The 18308-nt window shown below is 41.5% G+C and overlaps 1 protein-coding gene across 1 annotated transcript in view; it reads left to right on the top strand.

Moving 5' to 3' along the window:
- SMPD3 (sphingomyelin phosphodiesterase 3) overlaps positions 1–18308 on the top strand; it is a 36089-nt gene that overhangs the window by 11059 nt on the left and 6722 nt on the right. Inside the window, exons 2-5 of the mRNA XM_086469473.1 lie at positions 4393–4468; positions 12685–12840; positions 17037–17126; positions 17999–18062. Of these exons, the coding sequence (XP_086325599.1) occupies positions 4393–4468; positions 12685–12840; positions 17037–17126; positions 17999–18062 (386 nt within the window). The remainder of the gene's footprint in view (positions 1–4392; positions 4469–12684; positions 12841–17036; positions 17127–17998; positions 18063–18308) is intronic.

Below are 18308 nucleotides of genomic sequence, written 5' to 3'. Positions count from 1 at the left end.
GGGGTCCTGGTGGACAGCAGGATGACCATGAGCCAGCAATGTGCCCTTGTGGCCAAGAAGGCCAATGGCATCCTGGGGTGTCTTAGAAGGGGTGTGGTCAGTAAGTCGAAAGAGGTTCTCCTCCCCCTCTGCTCTGCCCTGATGAGACCACATCTGGAATAGTGTGTCCAGTTCTGGGCCCCTCAGTTCAAGGACAGGGAACTGCTTGAAAGAGTCCAGCGCAGAGCCACAAAGATGATTGAGGGGGTGGAACATCTCCCTTATGCTGAAAGGCTGAGGGAGGTGGGTCTCTTAAGCTTGGAGGAGACTGAGGGGTGACCTCATTGATGTTTATAAATATGTAAAGGGCGAGTGTCAGGAGGACGGAGCCGGGCTCTTCTCGGTGATGACCAATAACAGGACAAGGGGCAACGGGTGCAAGCTGCAGCGTAGGACGTTCCACATGAAGATAAGGAAAAACTGTTTCACTATGAGGGTGACAGAGCACTGGAACAGGCTGCCCAGGGAGATTGTGGAGTCTCCTTCTCTGGAGACACTGAAAACCTGCCTGGATGCGTTTCTGTGTGATCTACTGTAGGTGGTCCTGCTCTGGCAGGGGGGTTGGACTAGATGGTCTTTCGAGGTCACTTCCAACCCCTAACATTCTGTGATTCTGTGATTCTGATCTGTAATCAGCTTTTTTATGCCGCCCCCCAATGTAACATTCATCAGTGTAACAGGGATCAGAATCCATTCCTAGCTTCCAAATGTTTGACTAGTTTGATTACATAACCTTTGCAAATCTACTGAGAATTGCAATATATTTTGCATATTTCAGCATAATATTGAAAAATATTAATTTGTTTCTGTCACAATTATATAATTGGGACACTTTATTAAACCACAAATATTTTCTCTCAGTTTAATTTTGCCTCTAGATAATATCAGACTTTAACAGGATATCACATATAACTTTTTCCTCTTGTAATAATAATTCTATTTTAAAACACTGGGAACTTCTAAATATATTTAGATAGATATATTCCTACAAATTTTCGTAGATGTAGAAGAGTGGTCCATGACACAACTAAGACTATACAATGATTTTTAGAAAGTGGCATCTGAAGTATTTCCCTATAGAAGGGTAATTCAATGAATGTATTATTGATACAGAGCTACTAATGTAGAGCAGTTGAGGTGAACTTTAGTCAGGCTTATGGGGAAGGAGCCACTCTGGCTTATTTGCTTACATATATTTTCTTTGTAAATGTGAATTTAGAAGTTTCTTCTGCATCAAGCAGCAAAACTACGTTGTATTTGTGAAGTGCTGACTTGGTTTGGTGGAAGTGGAACCTTTCTGCCAAGATCCACGTTGCAAGCTGAAATGAACACTCAGTGTTGTCTTCCTGCAAGACTGCCACGTAGCTGCTCAGGCCGAGTCACCACAATATAATACACCCTTGAAATGGAACAGTCTAAAAGTAGCTACAGTATTTGGTCACGCAAAGGACTGTTTTTATGCAGAATTATAGGGCTTGTAATATTCCAGAGGTCAAGTAGTTTTGCTGTCTGCACATCCCTTAGTCCTTTTTTGTCTGTGAAATACCAAATTAGACTGAATGACCAGATTTTCCTTACTCTTTTATTTCAGATCATATTTAATATACTAGTGCTTCTACTGTAGTTGGGAATTGACTAGGAGGCTGCAAGGATATTTATTTTATCTCCTAGTAGTTGTCACAAGTATTTGCCTCCATTATGATTATACTCAAAATGACTCTGCTTGGTGGTTTACATCAGTACTGCCACTCAAAAAAACCCCAAGCCAACCAAACCCCAAAGTCAAAAAAGCTGGAGCAAATGTGAAATCTGGGAGACAAGCTGCTTTGGATGTACTTCAATGCTGGCAATTTTCCAAAGAAATTCTAATTATGTTAATGTCTTCACCTCTTGGGTTTTTTATTTTTTTTATTTTTTTCTTTTTTAATTAGCAGAGTGTTTATGAAAGCCCCTCTCCTTTCCCCCTCAGAGGTGTGTGTGAAGCAGCCATTGTTCCTAGCAAGTGCAGAGCCCTGGGCCACTGGGCCCCTGTGGTGGCAACCTGGAGGGCCATTTGTTGGGCAAATGTACAGCAGCAGTCAGTCTTTCTTCTAGGCCATTTCTTGTCATTGAGAGTGAAAGATCCCAAGTCCCTTTCAGTATAGGTCTGAGCACACAGGGACACCGTACGATACATATTTATTTATGATTAATGGCAGTGAGTGTGATCCTATGCATAAATTGGTTGATGAGTATGAGGCCTTGTAAGGCACTCCATTAAGGCTGCACAGGAAATTCTAATGCCAATTTGAGTTGATTTCTTTTTCTCAACTGACTATAATTTTTGTTTGGATGTTCAGCTTGTAGACTTAAATCTTTTATGCTTTTTGGATAGAGACATTGTAAATGATTCTATCTGCTTTAGTCAATAAGAGGATTATAAGCAGCACATTCTTGTATAAGGCAGAAAACTACATGCAGTATTTTCAGTGTGGTTGCAGTAGATGGCATTGAAAGATGTACAACATGCACACTTCTCCGCAGCAGGAGACACTGCAAATTTGTAAATGAGTAGAGACTTTACAATATATAGTTTACAGTGTCGAAGAGAAAATCTGATTTTGAGTTATTAAGTTTGGAAAATACAATTCATACACCTGCCTGCCCTAGATAGTAGAGGACGTAAATGAATGGTTTCCCACTTTTCTATTGGAATGGCATATGTTGTATAAAAAAATTGGAGAGAACGCTCCTTTTAATTCACCTGTGACAACTGTGATATATTCAGACCAAGGCAGCTTGAGGGAGGAAGCAAGAGGTCTGCATAGTGAGGCTTCTGCAGTAGTTGCTAATAGCCATCCAGCAGATTGGCATATCCTCTGAGACTTGGCTACCATCTTGTGAGTTTCAGAGAATCCTCTGGCTTAGCGGTAGATCCACGAGCGATTGCCTGTATTTTCCTTGTCTTCCTCTGCCTTCACCCTCCCTGAAGCAGATTAACTGTATGGGAACAGCAATAAGTACACCATCGATATGGTTTGGAAAACTGTCTAAAAGAGGACTGAACAGACTGAGGACAGAATAATGCAAGTTCTTTGTTACACACTCTTCTAGCTGGAACAAAAAGTGAAAGTTAACAAGGCATTGCTGAGTACAAACGACTTCTAAATTCACTTACTGCAAAGCTGACTTTCCAGTTATAAAATGAATCAGATGGTTCTTGGATAGCTGAAAAACAAGAAAACCAACAAAGCTGACAAAATTTTGTCTGAAATGGAGCTCTGCTTGTTTACAGGTGTCAGATGAAATCTGAGCGTAGCCTTGTGAAGGAGAGTCATCCGTGGCTTTGTTCTCCGAGCCCTGGGTACAGCTTTCCTCTGTGGGCATTTTCATTAGTAGTCCATGCAGTGTTGCCATGTTAATTGTAAAAAGGGAAACCATACTATCAAACTAGTTTCTTGCCTCAATCCAAGTCTTGATCCTCAAATCATTGGGAATTTTGATTTGCAGCTGTGCAAGTCCTGAACGGCCAAAACTTTCAATAGAATTGAAAACCTAAACCAGAACTTGATTCTAATTTGCTTGTTGTCCACCAGCAAATATATTTTTAAAAGACCATAGCGTATGATATAGATGAGGAATTACACTACATTCCAGCTTCCCTGGAAGCCCTGCCTCTTCTGTATGTAAGAGCAGGGGCACACATTGTGTTTTTGTCTGGCTGTCAGATGTGGGGACTGCTGCTGTGAGCTGAAGAATGTGAACACTTTGCTAAGACATAGCAAAAATCCCCAACACCTTTGTTGAAGAATGTAAAAACCCATCAAAATCCAAAACTCGCTGTGGAATGGAGAAAACATGGTCAAAACCAGTATTTATTTTGTGTTTCATTCTTTTCCCCAGACTCCCTTGGCATTTTTTCCTTCTGCATTCTAGTCTTATACAGACACCAAGAATTAGACTGCTGATAATATTAGTATTATAAGGCATTTGAGTGGTGGGCCTGGATCTTGCATGTGAACAAGAGCTGGGATGCAAAAGGGTGGCAATGCAACTGGGACAGAGAATCAGTGGGACTGTGAAGAGCAGGACAAAGTCAAATTTTTGTGTGTGTTGCAGATCAAAATCAAAATGTTGAAGCAGTGGTGATCAGGAAGGAGTCAGTCTGCTAGCAGCAGGTGGGACCCCAGTAAGCCCCACTGTGTTTCTCTGGTGGTTTTGGGTGGGTGGGTGTGGGTGTGTTTTCAAAATGGAGCTAGATGAAAAGAGTAGTGAAGGAGGCCAATGCTGTATACAATGGCTGCACAGTTGGGGTTGGAAGTGGAGTTGTATGAACTCTTCCATTAATCTCTTTATTTCTTCCCTCCCTTCCAGGTGCAAGTGGGAAGTACACCTCAGGACCAAAGAATTGTGGGATACATTTCCTGCACTCACTTGCAAGCTATTGCAGGTACTGTCCTAATTTGTGTATCTTAGTTTTTCACTATTTCTAGGCTGATGGTGGTATTCTCCCGCAAAAGTAGCAAGCATTGCTCCTCCAGTATTTCTGACAAAGTGCAGTATGCATTGCAAATAGCAGTGAAATAGCGAAGAAAGAAGGGTAGACAAGTATATCCCCAGACCTTTGCATTTTCAGTCTTGGAGTAATTACTGCAGGACACAAAAAATGTCCCTTGAGAACTTTTCTTCTCTTTGCTCCCTCTTAACCAAATACTGTTATTTTAGCAAATACATTACTGTCATCATTACTCAGCAGCATTTAACAACCCATATTGTGAGCATCAGCACATAAACTAAAATTTCTTTGTACATAACCAGGGGATTGGGACAGTTTTTCCATCAGAAATCAGCAGCTGGAATAAGCCCAAACCCAAAGAAGGTTTTTGACCTGCAAATTTCATACATAAATGGCTAGCAAGTTAATGCGCACATTGAAAAATTCTCTTGGTCGTGTTTAAAAGCTGTTCCACTATTAACATTTACTACAGCATGACACAGCATGTTCTGTGTCCTTTGTTTCATGAAACAGTATTTTCTAAGGTCATTAAAGACAAACAAAATGTAAAAACTCTTAGCAGGTCGTGGAAAGCTTTTTTTGAATTTTCACTGAATTATCTTAAAAAAGAATGAGATGTTCTTTAATAGCGGATTTCTGTGTCTATGAGATATGTGAACTCTGCTGCTTCCCATAACCAGACTGGAATTTCATGTAGCTCTGTCAGGTTGTGGTGGAGCCTGTTCCTTCTCAACCATCTTATGACCTTTCTTTTATGGTAGTATATCAACACTCAGCTCTGCTTTTAATATTATCATTCAGAATAAGACTGAGGTAGACGGGTGGCCTTATCTCCATTTTACAACTGAAGCCCAGAAAGCAAGGGGAAGAAAAGTTAGTAACTTGGGGTTGTTTTATTCCGTTTTCAGTACATTTTGAAATCAAGACGCTTCTCCATTTTAGCTGTTTGCCTGAACACTCATCAATTAAAATTTACAAATCCTTGAAATTCTTGGAGATGTCTATGGAAAATTTTCCATGTATGTCTCCTAATTTTTGCATCAAAACTATCAGTTCTATACTTAGAGAAGGTGTAGTAATAAAATAAAAGCCAAATCTACATACCTTTACTTTGTGTAAGACTGGAATTTAATTTAGCCAGAGGGGTGGAGTACCTTTAGTTTTACTTGATGTGACTGTGTTTCTTGTGCTCCTGAGAACTGGAGAGCACAACACAGCCCTCCTAGACTACTTGAAGACAGTGTGTACGCTGCCGACTGAGGCACGACAGTAATGCATTATAAATGGTAGAACTTTGAACCTATGCGCTACAGCATGTCTGGGTTAACCCAGCCAGGCAGCTAGCATTCATTCTGCTTCAGTTGCAGAGAGACAGACTTGGGAACGAAACTGCCAGTCCCTGAAGTACATTAGAGAGACTGGATAGTTCTCAAGAAGGTTCATGAATTTTTCAGCTGCACTTCAACAATGTAATGTCCTTCTCTGGTTTTCAATTTTTAACTCTGGAATTAAATGTACTGTGAGATTGCTGTTGCAGAGCAGAGATTTGTTGCTGTTCTAGTTTAGGTTATAAACCTCCATTTTTAGTCCTGATCCTTTTTACTACCTAGTCATGTATTCTCAGTTAGTGTTTGATAACCACATTGTGAAATCCCTAAAATATTAAAGAGGAAGAGGTGGGGAGGGAAGAAGAATGAGGAAGTAATCTTCTATTTTCAAAGTCAGCCTAAAGCTTCTTCAAGGGTAAAACGCAACCTTTCATTTTCCTACTTATGTTCTTGCTTCATATTTTCAGGCTTATCTGGTTCAAATTACATTCAAATAGAACAAACAATGATTTAAGAGTCTAACTGTCCTTTGGTATATCACATTAGTTTATGTAATGAAATGGAAAGCTAAAGTTCATAAGTTTGGCAGAGCTGTGCTTTCTGATTTGTATCATCTGATTCATAACATTTCACGCATTAAAAAAATTATCCAAAAAACAGTTCAACGATGTAAAGATGTGGTATCTATAAAAACAAGCACTGTTTAAAAGGTTAGTCATTTAAATCATCTTGTCATACGTGGCTGAGTGCAATTTGGCTTCCCTTCTAGGATACGTAAACTTTCACTTGACAGTTCTCATACTTATGTGACTATGAAGTGAAGGGATCCAACTGCTTATGGTCAGGATGAACTACTAATGCTTTCTTCAAGAGACGTGCTGGCTCAACTCTGTTCTGAGCAATTACCACTTTTGTAGACCTGACGACATTCACCTTTTTCAATATAACTTTAGAATTAGATATAGCTTATCCTCTCAATTCTCTGCCTAGTACTAAATGATGCTGTGAAACAGCTCTTCATTTCCACTGTGGAAACTGCTGCCTTTCAGTGACAAATGATGGAATCCTTTAATGAGACTTGAATGTAATTATTTTCCAAGGGGCTGTTAAGTTTACATGGTTCTTTTATGTCTTTCAATTAGTCAGTGATTAATGTTCTGGACAGGTTTTGCTGCCTAGAATCCATCCACCTCCCAAGTCCCTTTGAGTCATGCCTTTCAGACACCCCACCAAGCCATCAAAACAGAGTAAGCCTCAAGCTATTCCAGCCTGGGTCCAGATGATGTAGCGTGCTGGATGCTATCTCATAACTTCACATGCCCGTTTCATGTTTAGTGTGAATCCAGTTGTTAGCAGTACAGGTATGGGCAACTCACAATTCTCTAGCACCAGTTTCAGGTTCCACAAGCCTACACGCAGCTTAAGCAGAACTGAGCTGAGGACTGAGAGAGATGCCTCAGTGTTTGAAATTCCAACTGTGCAATCAGGAGTAACTTCAGTGCCAGGCATCCTTAGGCAGTGGTTCCACATATGCTTCTGAAATGGCAAAGCTGGCGTACGCACGCCATGGCAGCCTGCCCTTGCCGCTCCTCTCAGTTGTGCTAACACAGTTGTTGTAGGCTGTGTTGCACCTGACTGGAGACCTGACCTAGCTGAAATAACCCAGCAGAATAAAAGGGGTGTTTTGTAGTTTTGGTTTGTTGGGTGGTTTGTTTCTATTTTATTTTGATTTCCCAGCCTATCCTGGATTAAGTGTGTTACAAGTGTAGGGGTCTGCTTAGTCTGTCACACAGTCAGGTGTGACACAGACTGTCTCATGGCTAAACTGGAGCCTTTGTTTGTGACTTGGAAACAATTTTTCCTTTTGATTAGGCTTTACATCCTACACTTTACAAGATTTTTTGCTCATCTTCTCCAGGTTCTCTGCCAATATATCCCATAGTGGTAATCAGTGCTGAGAACTCTGGTTTTAAAAACCTCCACTGGATCTTTTAATTCTCTGACTAGGCCTGTCAGCTGCTTTGTTCAGCCACCATAGTGCTCCTTCCGAGGTCTTTCAGAGTAGGACAAAACAGGCTTCCTCAGTGTATAGTACCTACCTGCAGTTCTAACTAAAGCCAGGATTTCACTTAAGCATTTCCAAAGTGAATGGAAAGTACGATTATCCTACACTAAACAAAGATGAAGTATTTATTTATGCTGGCTGAGGTTTCCCACACTACCCTTTCATCCTTCCATGAAATTTGAAGCTGAAGCGAACTTGCAAAGAATTCGGAAACGCTGACTGCAGGAACCAGTCACAACACAATTATTTGCATTTTTCCAGGCCAGTTACTGAAAAGAGTGTAGAGCAATTAGCACAAACCTATGTTCCCTGGTTAATCACTGGTGGCAGTCAATCAGATCAGTGATTCTATCTGAACGTTTAATTAGAGCTGAAGGCTGGAAGAAGGAAAAGTTGAATGTTAGTGTTGGGAGTTACTGCCTCGTTCTCTTCTGTTAATATTTACTGATGCTATTTCATTTCAGCAGCAGTTTCTGAAATGACTGCTCCCCTGAGTGTTCTGGATTCAGGTTTGGCTTCTCCTCTACGTAGGTGTCTCATTAGTTCAGTTATCTTCATCTCCAAAGCTATTGATCATTGGGAGCTGGTTAAGACTGAGTCTCACTAGTTAATAACTTTTGCCTACAGCTACATGCAGTACCTGCTGTGTAGCCGCAGTAAGCCGCATACCGTTTGTCTAACATTAATCTCGGAAAACAGTTATACTCAAGTTGCATTAGAGGATCCCATCTTTTGTCATGGAAATGTAGCTCACTTCATTGCACATGCTGCACAGTGTACTGAAGTGCAATTACTTCTATGACCTCTAGTGGGGATAATCAGAGACGCCAGACTATCAGAAGTTCTACGCTTTTTCTAAAAAGAAATGTCATCTGGTTTTAGAGTTCCAAGGCTACTATTTTTCTGTAGAGCCCTGAGGTTATCTGGTGTACAGTGCTGCTACAAAGGCTCAGCATTCTTACCGAGGGAGATGTATGTCACTGTGTGTAGTTCATGCTTTTTTAATAATAGCAATGCATGTTTCACAATATCTTCCCAAAATCTTTTTGCTTGTCTGTCTCTCGTTTTTTCTCAAGAGTTTTCTGTTTTGGTGAATTTTACCTTCATGTGTTTTGGTTAATTGGGTTCGCTCCATTCTTCATGCTGGTCTGTGACAGGTTGCTGCCTGAGTTTTATGCCCGTATGGTAATGGCCGCATTATTTTATCACTCATCCGAGTAAAGCCATGCTAGATGGATAATTCACAGAAAATGCAAAAAAACCTTGACAGTTCAGGGATATGAATGACCGTCTTAGACAGTTAAGCAATTTATATAATCAGGGCTTTATGGGGAGCAAGATGTTACTGCATTCTTGCCCACAAGCACCATGCTTAAAAGTTAATGTTATGAGGAAACGAAGGCAGGCCAGAACAAAGTCCTGGCCTCACCAGATGAGGTAGGATAGAAAGATTCAGGTGCTGCGAAAGGGAGAACGGACCATGAAGTTCAATAAGCTTCACCAGGAATGAGAAAGCTCAGACTGCTCAGCTTCAGGAGAAGGCTCAGGAGGGATCTTAGCACAGGGTGTAAATGCCTGACAGGAGGGTGTAAGGAAGGTGGAGGCAGACTCTCCTCAGTGGTGCCCAGTGACAGGATGAGAGGCAACAGGCACAAATTGAAATGCAAGAAATTCCACTTAAACAAAGAAAAATGTTTTTTCTTGCAAGGGTGACTAAGCACTGGGACAGGTTACCCAGAAAGTATGGAGTCTCCAACCATGGAGATACTCAAAGCCTGACTGGACATGGTCCTAAGCGACCTGCTGTAGGTGACCCCGCTTGAGCAGAGAGGTTGGACAAGATCATCTCCTGAGGTCCCTTTCAAGCTCCTGCTTTCTATGAGTCTGTAATTTTGTCTGTACCTTTAGTTAAGCAGAATGTATACGATAGTCATGCACACCTTTTGTGGTAAGTGTCACCTGCTCTAGGCTGTATTTCTTCCACATGACCTATTTCTTTTGCTTTTGTCTAGCTACACCTTCACTTTCTTGTGCTGGTTGTAGCAAGGGGTTTTCCCAAGAATACGTTGGTCTGGGGTTGTGTCAAGTGGTGTGATTAGACTACTATGTGAACTTAGGGAACAAGTAACTAGAAACTGTAGGTTAGGGAACAGATCCAGGAAGCACTTTTACCCGCTTTTATATTACAGCACAATTGGTAAAGATTTGTTGGGGATAAGTAGAGTGGAAAAAAAAATCAGATTATTTGCTGTTGGAATTACCAGTCTGAAGAGATGAGTCTGTGTCAGAACCTACTTAAAGCTCTCTCTCTTTTTTTTTTTTTTTTCCCCCTGGTCATGTTCTTTTCAATATTTCTTTTAATTATGCAGTATATTATGAAGCCATGCTTGGTTGAACATTTCTGATTCAGTTTGTATTTAACTGTTGCTTTAACACACACACACACACAGAGATGTTCTTGAAAATCCAGCCCATCACAGGTTAATAGTGGTAGGAAAGTGAAGTCTGAAGGCCTAAAGCTTGTCTGTATGGTAATGCCAGCTACGGAGTTAACATTTTGAAAGTCTATAAAGAGTGCTGGTGACAGCTGCAGTTGAGACAAGCGATTAACAAGCTGTGAGGATGTAGACTTAAATATTCGCCACCTCCATAGTGGCCACTGACAGCAGCTTTGGACATGCATATCTGGCATTTATAACTGTTTTACACCTTTTTAATAGCTAGCACACAGTAGTGAAGTAGGTTAAAATAAAATTGTAGTCAAAGTCATTGCAGGTTTGCTGCTTTTCCTTCCGACTGCGGCATTTGAAAGATTGTGGCCTTAGGAAGAAATTCTTCACTGTGAGAGTGGTGAGACACTGGCACAGGTTGCCCTGAGAAGCTGTGGCTGCCCCCTCCCTGGCAGTGTTCAAGGCCAGGCTGGACGGCTTTGAGTGACCTGGTCTAGTGGAAGGTGTCCCTGCCCATGGCAGGGGATCTTTCAGGTCCCTTCCAACCTGTGGAAACAGGTATTTTATTATATGAAGAAAAATAATATTCTTCTGACTTGACATACCATTTCAAGTCTGAAATAAGCAAAATTATGACTGTTAACTACAGGTACAGTGAAAAGAAAAGGAAAGACAATATGGTAAACAATTATTTCTAGAATGTGTCTCTTCCTGCTCCTTTCCCTGCATCAAGCTTTGCTCCAATCATTTTAAGAGAGCCAGTAACTAATTTTTTCTTAGACTTCATGTCAGCTAATGTGCTTGAAATTAAGTGTAGTTAGTTGCCATAATTAGAGCTGTTTTGTGTGTCAGATGGTTTCACAAACAAAAAATACTTGGCAACCAATCAACCTCAACCCTTTCGTATCACTCCTGTAAAATGGGGGCACATCCTCAGCACATGTAGCCTAGTGTGACTTCCTGCCACTGATGAAAATTACCTGGTTCTTTATTTCTGAAGTACTGCTTATCTAAAGCTGTATCTACACATATGTTTAAAAATATGAAAAAATACTTCCAGTGTAGGCATTCTTACTTGAACACAAATAGAACCCTTCCTCAGATGGACTACTGCAGTGTAAGCTGAATTCACCATTGATGTATATTTACTAGTAACACTTGAAAGTTAGATTTTTCATTTTTAAAAATTAGAAAACAAAGCAAAGAAAGATCAAGTTGTTTACCCCAGAACATGCTGTCCATTTTTGTCCAAAGTAGGATTTTAACTCTGAACTCCTGATTATAATGCTACAGGCTTGAGGATGAGTGGCTGGAAAGCTGCCTGGTGGAAAAGGACCTGGGGGTGCTGGTTGACAGCCGGCTGAACATGAGCCAGCCCTGTGCCCAGGTGGCCAAGAAGGCCAATGGCATCCTGGCCTGTATCAGCAATAGCGTGACCAGCAGGAGGAGGGAGGTGATCGTGCCCCTGTGCTCAGCACTGGTGAGGCCGCACCTGGAATGCTGTGTGTGGTTTTGGGCCCCTCACTACAAGAAAGACACTGAGGTGCCGGAGCGTGTCCAGAGAAGGGCAACGAAGCTGGTGAAGGGTCTGGAGAACAAGTGCTGTGAGGAGCAGCTGAGGGAACTTGGGTGGTTTAGTCTGGAGGAGGCTGAGGGGAGACCTTATTGCTCTACAGCTACCTGAAAGGAGGCTGTAGTGAGGTGGGGGTCGGTCTCTCCACCCAAGTAACAAGTGAAGGATGAGAGGAAATGGCCTCAAGGTGTGCCAGGAGAGATATAGGTTGGATATTGGGAAAAATTTCTTCACCGACAGAGTTGTCAAGCATTGGAACAGGCTGCCCAGGGAAGTGGTGGAGTCACCATCCCTGGAGGTATTTAAGAGATGTGTAGATGTGGTGCCGAGGGACATGGGTTTTAGTGGTGATAGGTTAACAGTTGGACTCAATGATCTTAAATGTCTTTTCCAACCTAAACAGTTCTATGATTCTAAATGTAGTACATCAGATCATCCTCCTGTGGCTAGAAACATCATTTTGGCCGGTTGTCTGCAGCACAGATGCCTTGTCTTCTTATTTCTTCAGATGCGCCTAGTATGAATAACTCCAGAAAGAGATATTTAAATCATCAAAGCATGGCTCCCCATGAACTTGATAATGGGCTAAAGCACTGAGTATACTGTTAGCCACACCATTTTTTTTTCTTGCACTTTTTCTCAAGATGTCTAGCAATAGCCTAGCAACTAGTATGTGAGTAACATCCTAAAAGAGGTTTTACTTCTTGTTTTCATTATCTGTTTGTGTGCTACAGGAGATACTACTGTTCGATGTGAGCAACTGGATATGCTTCAAGATTGGCTGTCTGAATTCAGAAAATCTACCTCCTCCTCCAGTACAGCCAATCCAGAGGAGCTGGTGGCTTTTGATGTAATCTGTGGAGATCTCAACTTTGATAACTGCTCCTCTGGTAAGACAAGGTTTTCCTTTTCCTGGTGCCTACCTATTCCAAAAAGGAACAGGAAGGTTCTTGATTCCTGTGGATTACAGCAGTATACTATGTTGTGCCTGGCTTTTGTGAGGAAAGACTTAATTGCTACAGATGCTTCTAAAATAGGCACTGCCTTGAGATGAGCCAAGGACAGTAGCTCACATGAGCTCTGATGAGGTATTAAGCATGATTTTTTTTTAAGGCACAAAGGACAATAATTTGTCACTTGCAGTAGCAATAATGAGGACAGATCCAGTGGTTTAGTGTTACCTGAAGTAGGTAGACACCTATTGTCCAGAAAGACATGTATGTTATGGGATTTTTGTGGAGAAAAAGTTGTATACACAGACATAGGAGATTAATGCTGCAGAGAGAACTAAACAAACATTGCTGAATCAGTCTTGGGAAAAATTAACTGATGCTATGTACTTCTGGGGGTTTTATTTTAATTTTTTTTTTCTATATTTGGATGCTGAGGGTACTAGAAAAAGAACTCCACAAAACTCTAATTAATGGGCAGTGAGTTCACAGGAATGGTAGCCTTTTCCAAACACAAATATTATGCTCTGTTAACAGTTAAATTGCCAACATAAGAGTGCAGAGCATTGTGTTTTGTATCCTCTCCGCCTTCCTGCTCAGTAGAGCTCAGTACATCCAGCAGAGTTCCTTGTTGGCTTTATATGATGGCAGTCGTCTCTGCTCGTTTGGAGCTGGCAAAGGGCTGATGGCTAAAAGGGCTTTTGCATGACTGGGCCAAAACTGAAGTACTGAGAAATACAAGGCAGGTTCAGTGAAGGGGATTCATCAGAGGGATTTTGTCTGTCCTGTGTTACGAGGGAGACATGCCATGTGCAGGTGAGCACAGGCTGCAGCATGCAAAGTGGCATTCAGATATTCAGACTAGAGTTTGTGGATTAACAGGTGAATTTTTGAACAACATCTAGTGTGAATGCTGTAGTCTTCATAAGAAGCCTAGGTACCCAAGGCTGAGAGCAAAAATAATCGTTAAGAAAAAAACCCAAGCATTGTCTGATCTCAAAAGTAACCAGTACTCTCTAATCTCATGACTTGTATCAGACACTTGTAATGGAAGATTTTAGCAAAGTTGGAGAAATATTTAATTGGGTAAAAAGACCATCAACCCAAAACACAGCCCTTCTGTTCATTTCTAGCTCCTATGTACAGAAAAATAGATCAGTCACAACTATATTATCCAAAGTAAACTCAGAATGGTCCAGGAAGGTGCTGGCAGGTGCTCTGACCGACAGAAGACTCCATTATGCACTGTGGAGGTGAACAAAAAGTGGTAATGGCTACAGAATACTGTAGTTAAACGCATATTAGGGTATAATAGAACAGTAGCAGTGGTAGTGAGGTTTTTTAGGGAAGGAAGGAAGAAATGGGGCCAATAACAGGTCTTCAGCTAGCCAAGCTGCTACACAGACAAGCTGAGGAGGCAAATTGCCCCAGTCCAATGAGGGGAGACAGAAGCCGGGGGATACAAATGCACACGTCTGCTGTGACCTAACTGTTTCACTTGCAGTTGGATGGATGGAGCAGCCTAGAGGCAAAGGTGTCCATCAAGGAAATAAACAATCGGCCGCATACCAAAGGGAGACTACCCAGTCAGATCGAAAATGGGAAGTGAATGGGGCTGTGCAGCATGAGGGGAGAGAGATGGGAGGGGAGCTGTGAGGCGGCACATATGGCCACTATGCTCTTCCTGAGAAGTTCTGGCACTCTAACCGAGATCTTGTGCAAGAAGCACAGAGTATAATTAATGCTGTTGTGACCCGTCTTTTTGAAGATAAAGTAAAACCAACTATTTGCTTTTGGAAATAATAGTTGTAAACATTGCAACTACTAGTAAAGAGGACTGGAAAGTAGGTTTTAAAAATCCATTTTATTTTTGCTATCTCTGCCGCTTATTTACATTCTGCTCCCCTTTAAAATTCTCTCAGCCTGGAAACTGAAATTAAGCTGGCTATTTCATTTTTTGTTTTCAGATTGCTTGCTTTCCTTACACACTAAACAAGACTAATGCAATGTTGTAAATTTTCTCCTCCATTTTTACATTACTTATTGGTTTAGGGACATTTATTAGTATTACAGGGAATTGAACATATTGAGATTAATTTTTTTAAGCAACTATCAGCTTCCTGTAGTTCTGTATATGATTTTCTATATTCTTTCCCACTGCACAGACTGATATGGCAAGTAATGAATGTTTCAGTGAATATCAAGCTTCTATTCTTAGATGTATTGACAGTACAGTTTTCAAAGATCTACAGGTCCATGAGTGACCTTATGCTTATGACAAATTTTCTGCAACTCAGTTTTCCGCTCCAGCTTTATAGAACATTATGACAACATTCATACAGTGAATTCACACTTAGTGGGAACAGTATTAGAAAGTTACTGTCAGGTTGCTTTGGACAGGCTTGTGTAAAAGTCTGTTAGGTTTTTAAATCTTTCAGCATAAGATAAAAAGCCTTACAGTCAGATGGGTTAAGTTTGTCTCATCAGCTGTGACTTGTTATTTTTGAGGGAAATTTTGTAGACACATGATGGAATATGGGAAAACCTGGAGAAATGAGCAATTGGACAGATTTCATCTTGTACTTTTCCATAAACATTAAACAAACTAACTGGCTGTTCAGATAGGGAGAGCCATTCTCTGCATTGCATACCTGGAAAACCTTAGGGAGGGCCAGTCCTCTGGTCCCCTGCCACAACTCCACGATACCCTGGCAAATTCATTTTTTCAATCTCCCTACGATTTATGAGGATCTTCTCAAGATCAAGAGCTAGTTGGGGCAGGGGAGGTGAGGGGGAGCTAGAAAGATGTAATCAGACAGATCAGCTGGTGTGGATGCAGTAGTCGAAGGACAGTCAGCTGTATTAACGACTTAACAAGATGGCGAAAGCGCCCACAGCTACCAACACAGTACTACTGTACCCTACGTTTGTGTTCTGCATCCTTCCTGACAGGGAGAGGTCAACAGCTTCTTCACTTGGCAAGGAACAGCATTTTACACAAGGAGCTCTAATGTGATTCCTAGTGTGTGAGCTGCATTCTGTCCAAGATACACCGCTCACTGTTCAGTTTTGTTTCCACCTTCACTTCAGGGGAGTCCATTTTCATGCGTTCTTAGATACCCTGGGCAATAGACAGTGACAAATGTGTTACAGCAGCAGCTCCAAACACAGGTGAATATTCTGTTGATCCCAAGAGAGAGCCTTCAAGTGTTGCTAAGAAGTTTTAACCTTGTAAAAGGTGTAAGTGCTGCAAGACAGTAAGTTATCAGGAGCTGTTGCCAGTTTCTTTGCCATTTAACAAAAACGGAATTGTAGCAGCTGGTATTTTCAAGTTATGGTTGTGCTTGTTTCCCACCTAGGTATAATGATTGCCATGTTAAACAGCATGGACAGAACTAGAACTTGCTTATTTGTTCAGTGTCTGAAATTCTGATGTATACATTTTTGTAGGATATCTTACTAAGTAATCCAAGGAGCCTGAAGCACTGTATTCTTTAAATGCAAGGAGCACAGTGGCAATTAGGAAGAAGTTCATTTAAAGTTGATAGGTCATGCTGGTTATGTTTAGAATAGCTTTGATGCTGTAGATAATATCCCAAGCAAATGATCAATTGCCTGTCCTTTCTGTTATCTATTATAGCTTGGAAAATCAGTCAGTCAGCCAATTCTTCTGAGGCAAGTAAAGCACTAGCTTTTATCTTCAAACTTACCGAGATGTGTACACACACCCACAAACAGCCATGGCCACTGCGCAGTCAGTCCAATTCTCCATTGGGTTGATCGGTCTCAACAAGTGTTTTGTACTGCTGTAAGCAATGCAATGGCAATGGCAGGGTAAGGAAGCATGTTGGAAAACTTTCACCTACTTTACAGCTAGAAACTACCAAAAAATGTCTTTCATAGAAAGACTTTGTAGGAAAGCACTGTTATTAGCAAACGTCTGTTGGAATTTCTGATCAAGACAAGATACTGGTATGCAGTAAAGCTACTACTGAACTGGTTCAACTCAACCCCATGTATGTATACTGAGTAGGAAGGAGAACTTGCCTTTTCTGTTGTGGCAGAACACACCATTGTCCGCAGGTTCACAACGTGTAGCTGATGTGCCTTTTCTTGGGCTTGGTCTTTCCCTGCAGAGGACAAGCTGGAGCAACAGCATTCTCTGTTTACACACTACAAAGACCCATGTCGAATTGGTCCTGGGGAGGATAAACCATGGGCGATTGGTAAGACCTTCTCTAGTTATCAGTGTATGATCATTTACTTGTCTGTCACTCACACGACATCTATATGCAGCAGGCAGTAAGCTAACGGGCATCAAGAATTTGGAGACCAAATACTTACAAGGGCTGTTTCTGTAATACGTATTTTATAAACCTTAAGTGTCTTGTTGAATTATAGTTAAGAACCAAATGGAGATCTCAAACTTCAGTCCACATTCTAGACCTTACACATCAAGCCACTTGAATGCCTTCCCACACCTTTTCTACTCTTAATATAATCTCCAGATTACTTGGGGGGGGCAGAGGAAGGCAAGCCAAGTTACTGTTTCTGTACTTTCTGCATGCAATGAAAGCCTGCAGCTTTTGAACAGAATGTTCCTTAGTGTCCTACAAATACGTACAGTAAGCGAGAATGTAACAAAGCAATTCAACAACGCTACGAACTTGTAGCGTTCCTGTTATAAAAGATTTCATGGAGCTCAGAGATACTCATACATGGTGAAACTCAGTTGACCTTGGTGAAGTTTTAGATCCAGAATTAGACTTTCTCTAGAGGAGCAATTCTAACTGTGAAGATACTAAAGGTAAGAATGTGGAACTGCTTGATGATGTGGCTTTACTCTGCTGTAGCAGAAAAACAAAAAAATCAGACATTGGGGCTGAGAAACTGGAAGGGCGGAGTCAATGTTTTGAAAGGCAGCAGGCAGTAATGGGGTCTGGAGAGAGGAGCAGTGAACTCAAAGCGCTGTCGGCCAGAGCGGTCCCCTCTCCCCCCCACAGATGCTGTCTGCACACAGCTGTGCCCTCAGACGCTTCCCACAAGGCAAGTCACGGGAGGCATGCTGGGACAGTCACATCTCCCTTTCTGTTCACAGGTACCTTGTTGGATCCTGAAGGCCTGTATGATGAAGAAGTATGCACTCCAGATAACCTACAGAAGTATGCAATTCCTAATCCTCCCACATTCATTGCTGGCTATTTAACATTTCACAAATTGATGGGTGTTTTAGGGACTGTAAAAATCCCAACAACCAAAAATAATTTTTTACTCGGGTACCCGGGGAAGAGGGGAAAAAAGGGAAGGAAAAGTGGCTGCTGCTCTGATAGAATTGGCTTCAATGGGTGAAAAGATGAGAGCAACTGCTGTCCATGTTTTTATGTCTCTAGTTGGTCGTGCCTGGACAG

This window comes from Leptosomus discolor, chromosome 8 (genome assembly GCF_034619465.1).
Source record: "Leptosomus discolor isolate bLepDis1 chromosome 8, bLepDis1.hap2, whole genome shotgun sequence".
In the NCBI taxonomy this organism is placed as follows: domain Eukaryota; kingdom Metazoa; phylum Chordata; class Aves; order Leptosomiformes; family Leptosomidae; genus Leptosomus; species Leptosomus discolor.
Note: the sequence above shows the minus strand (reverse complement) of the source record. Positions and strands in the feature narration are given on the sequence as shown.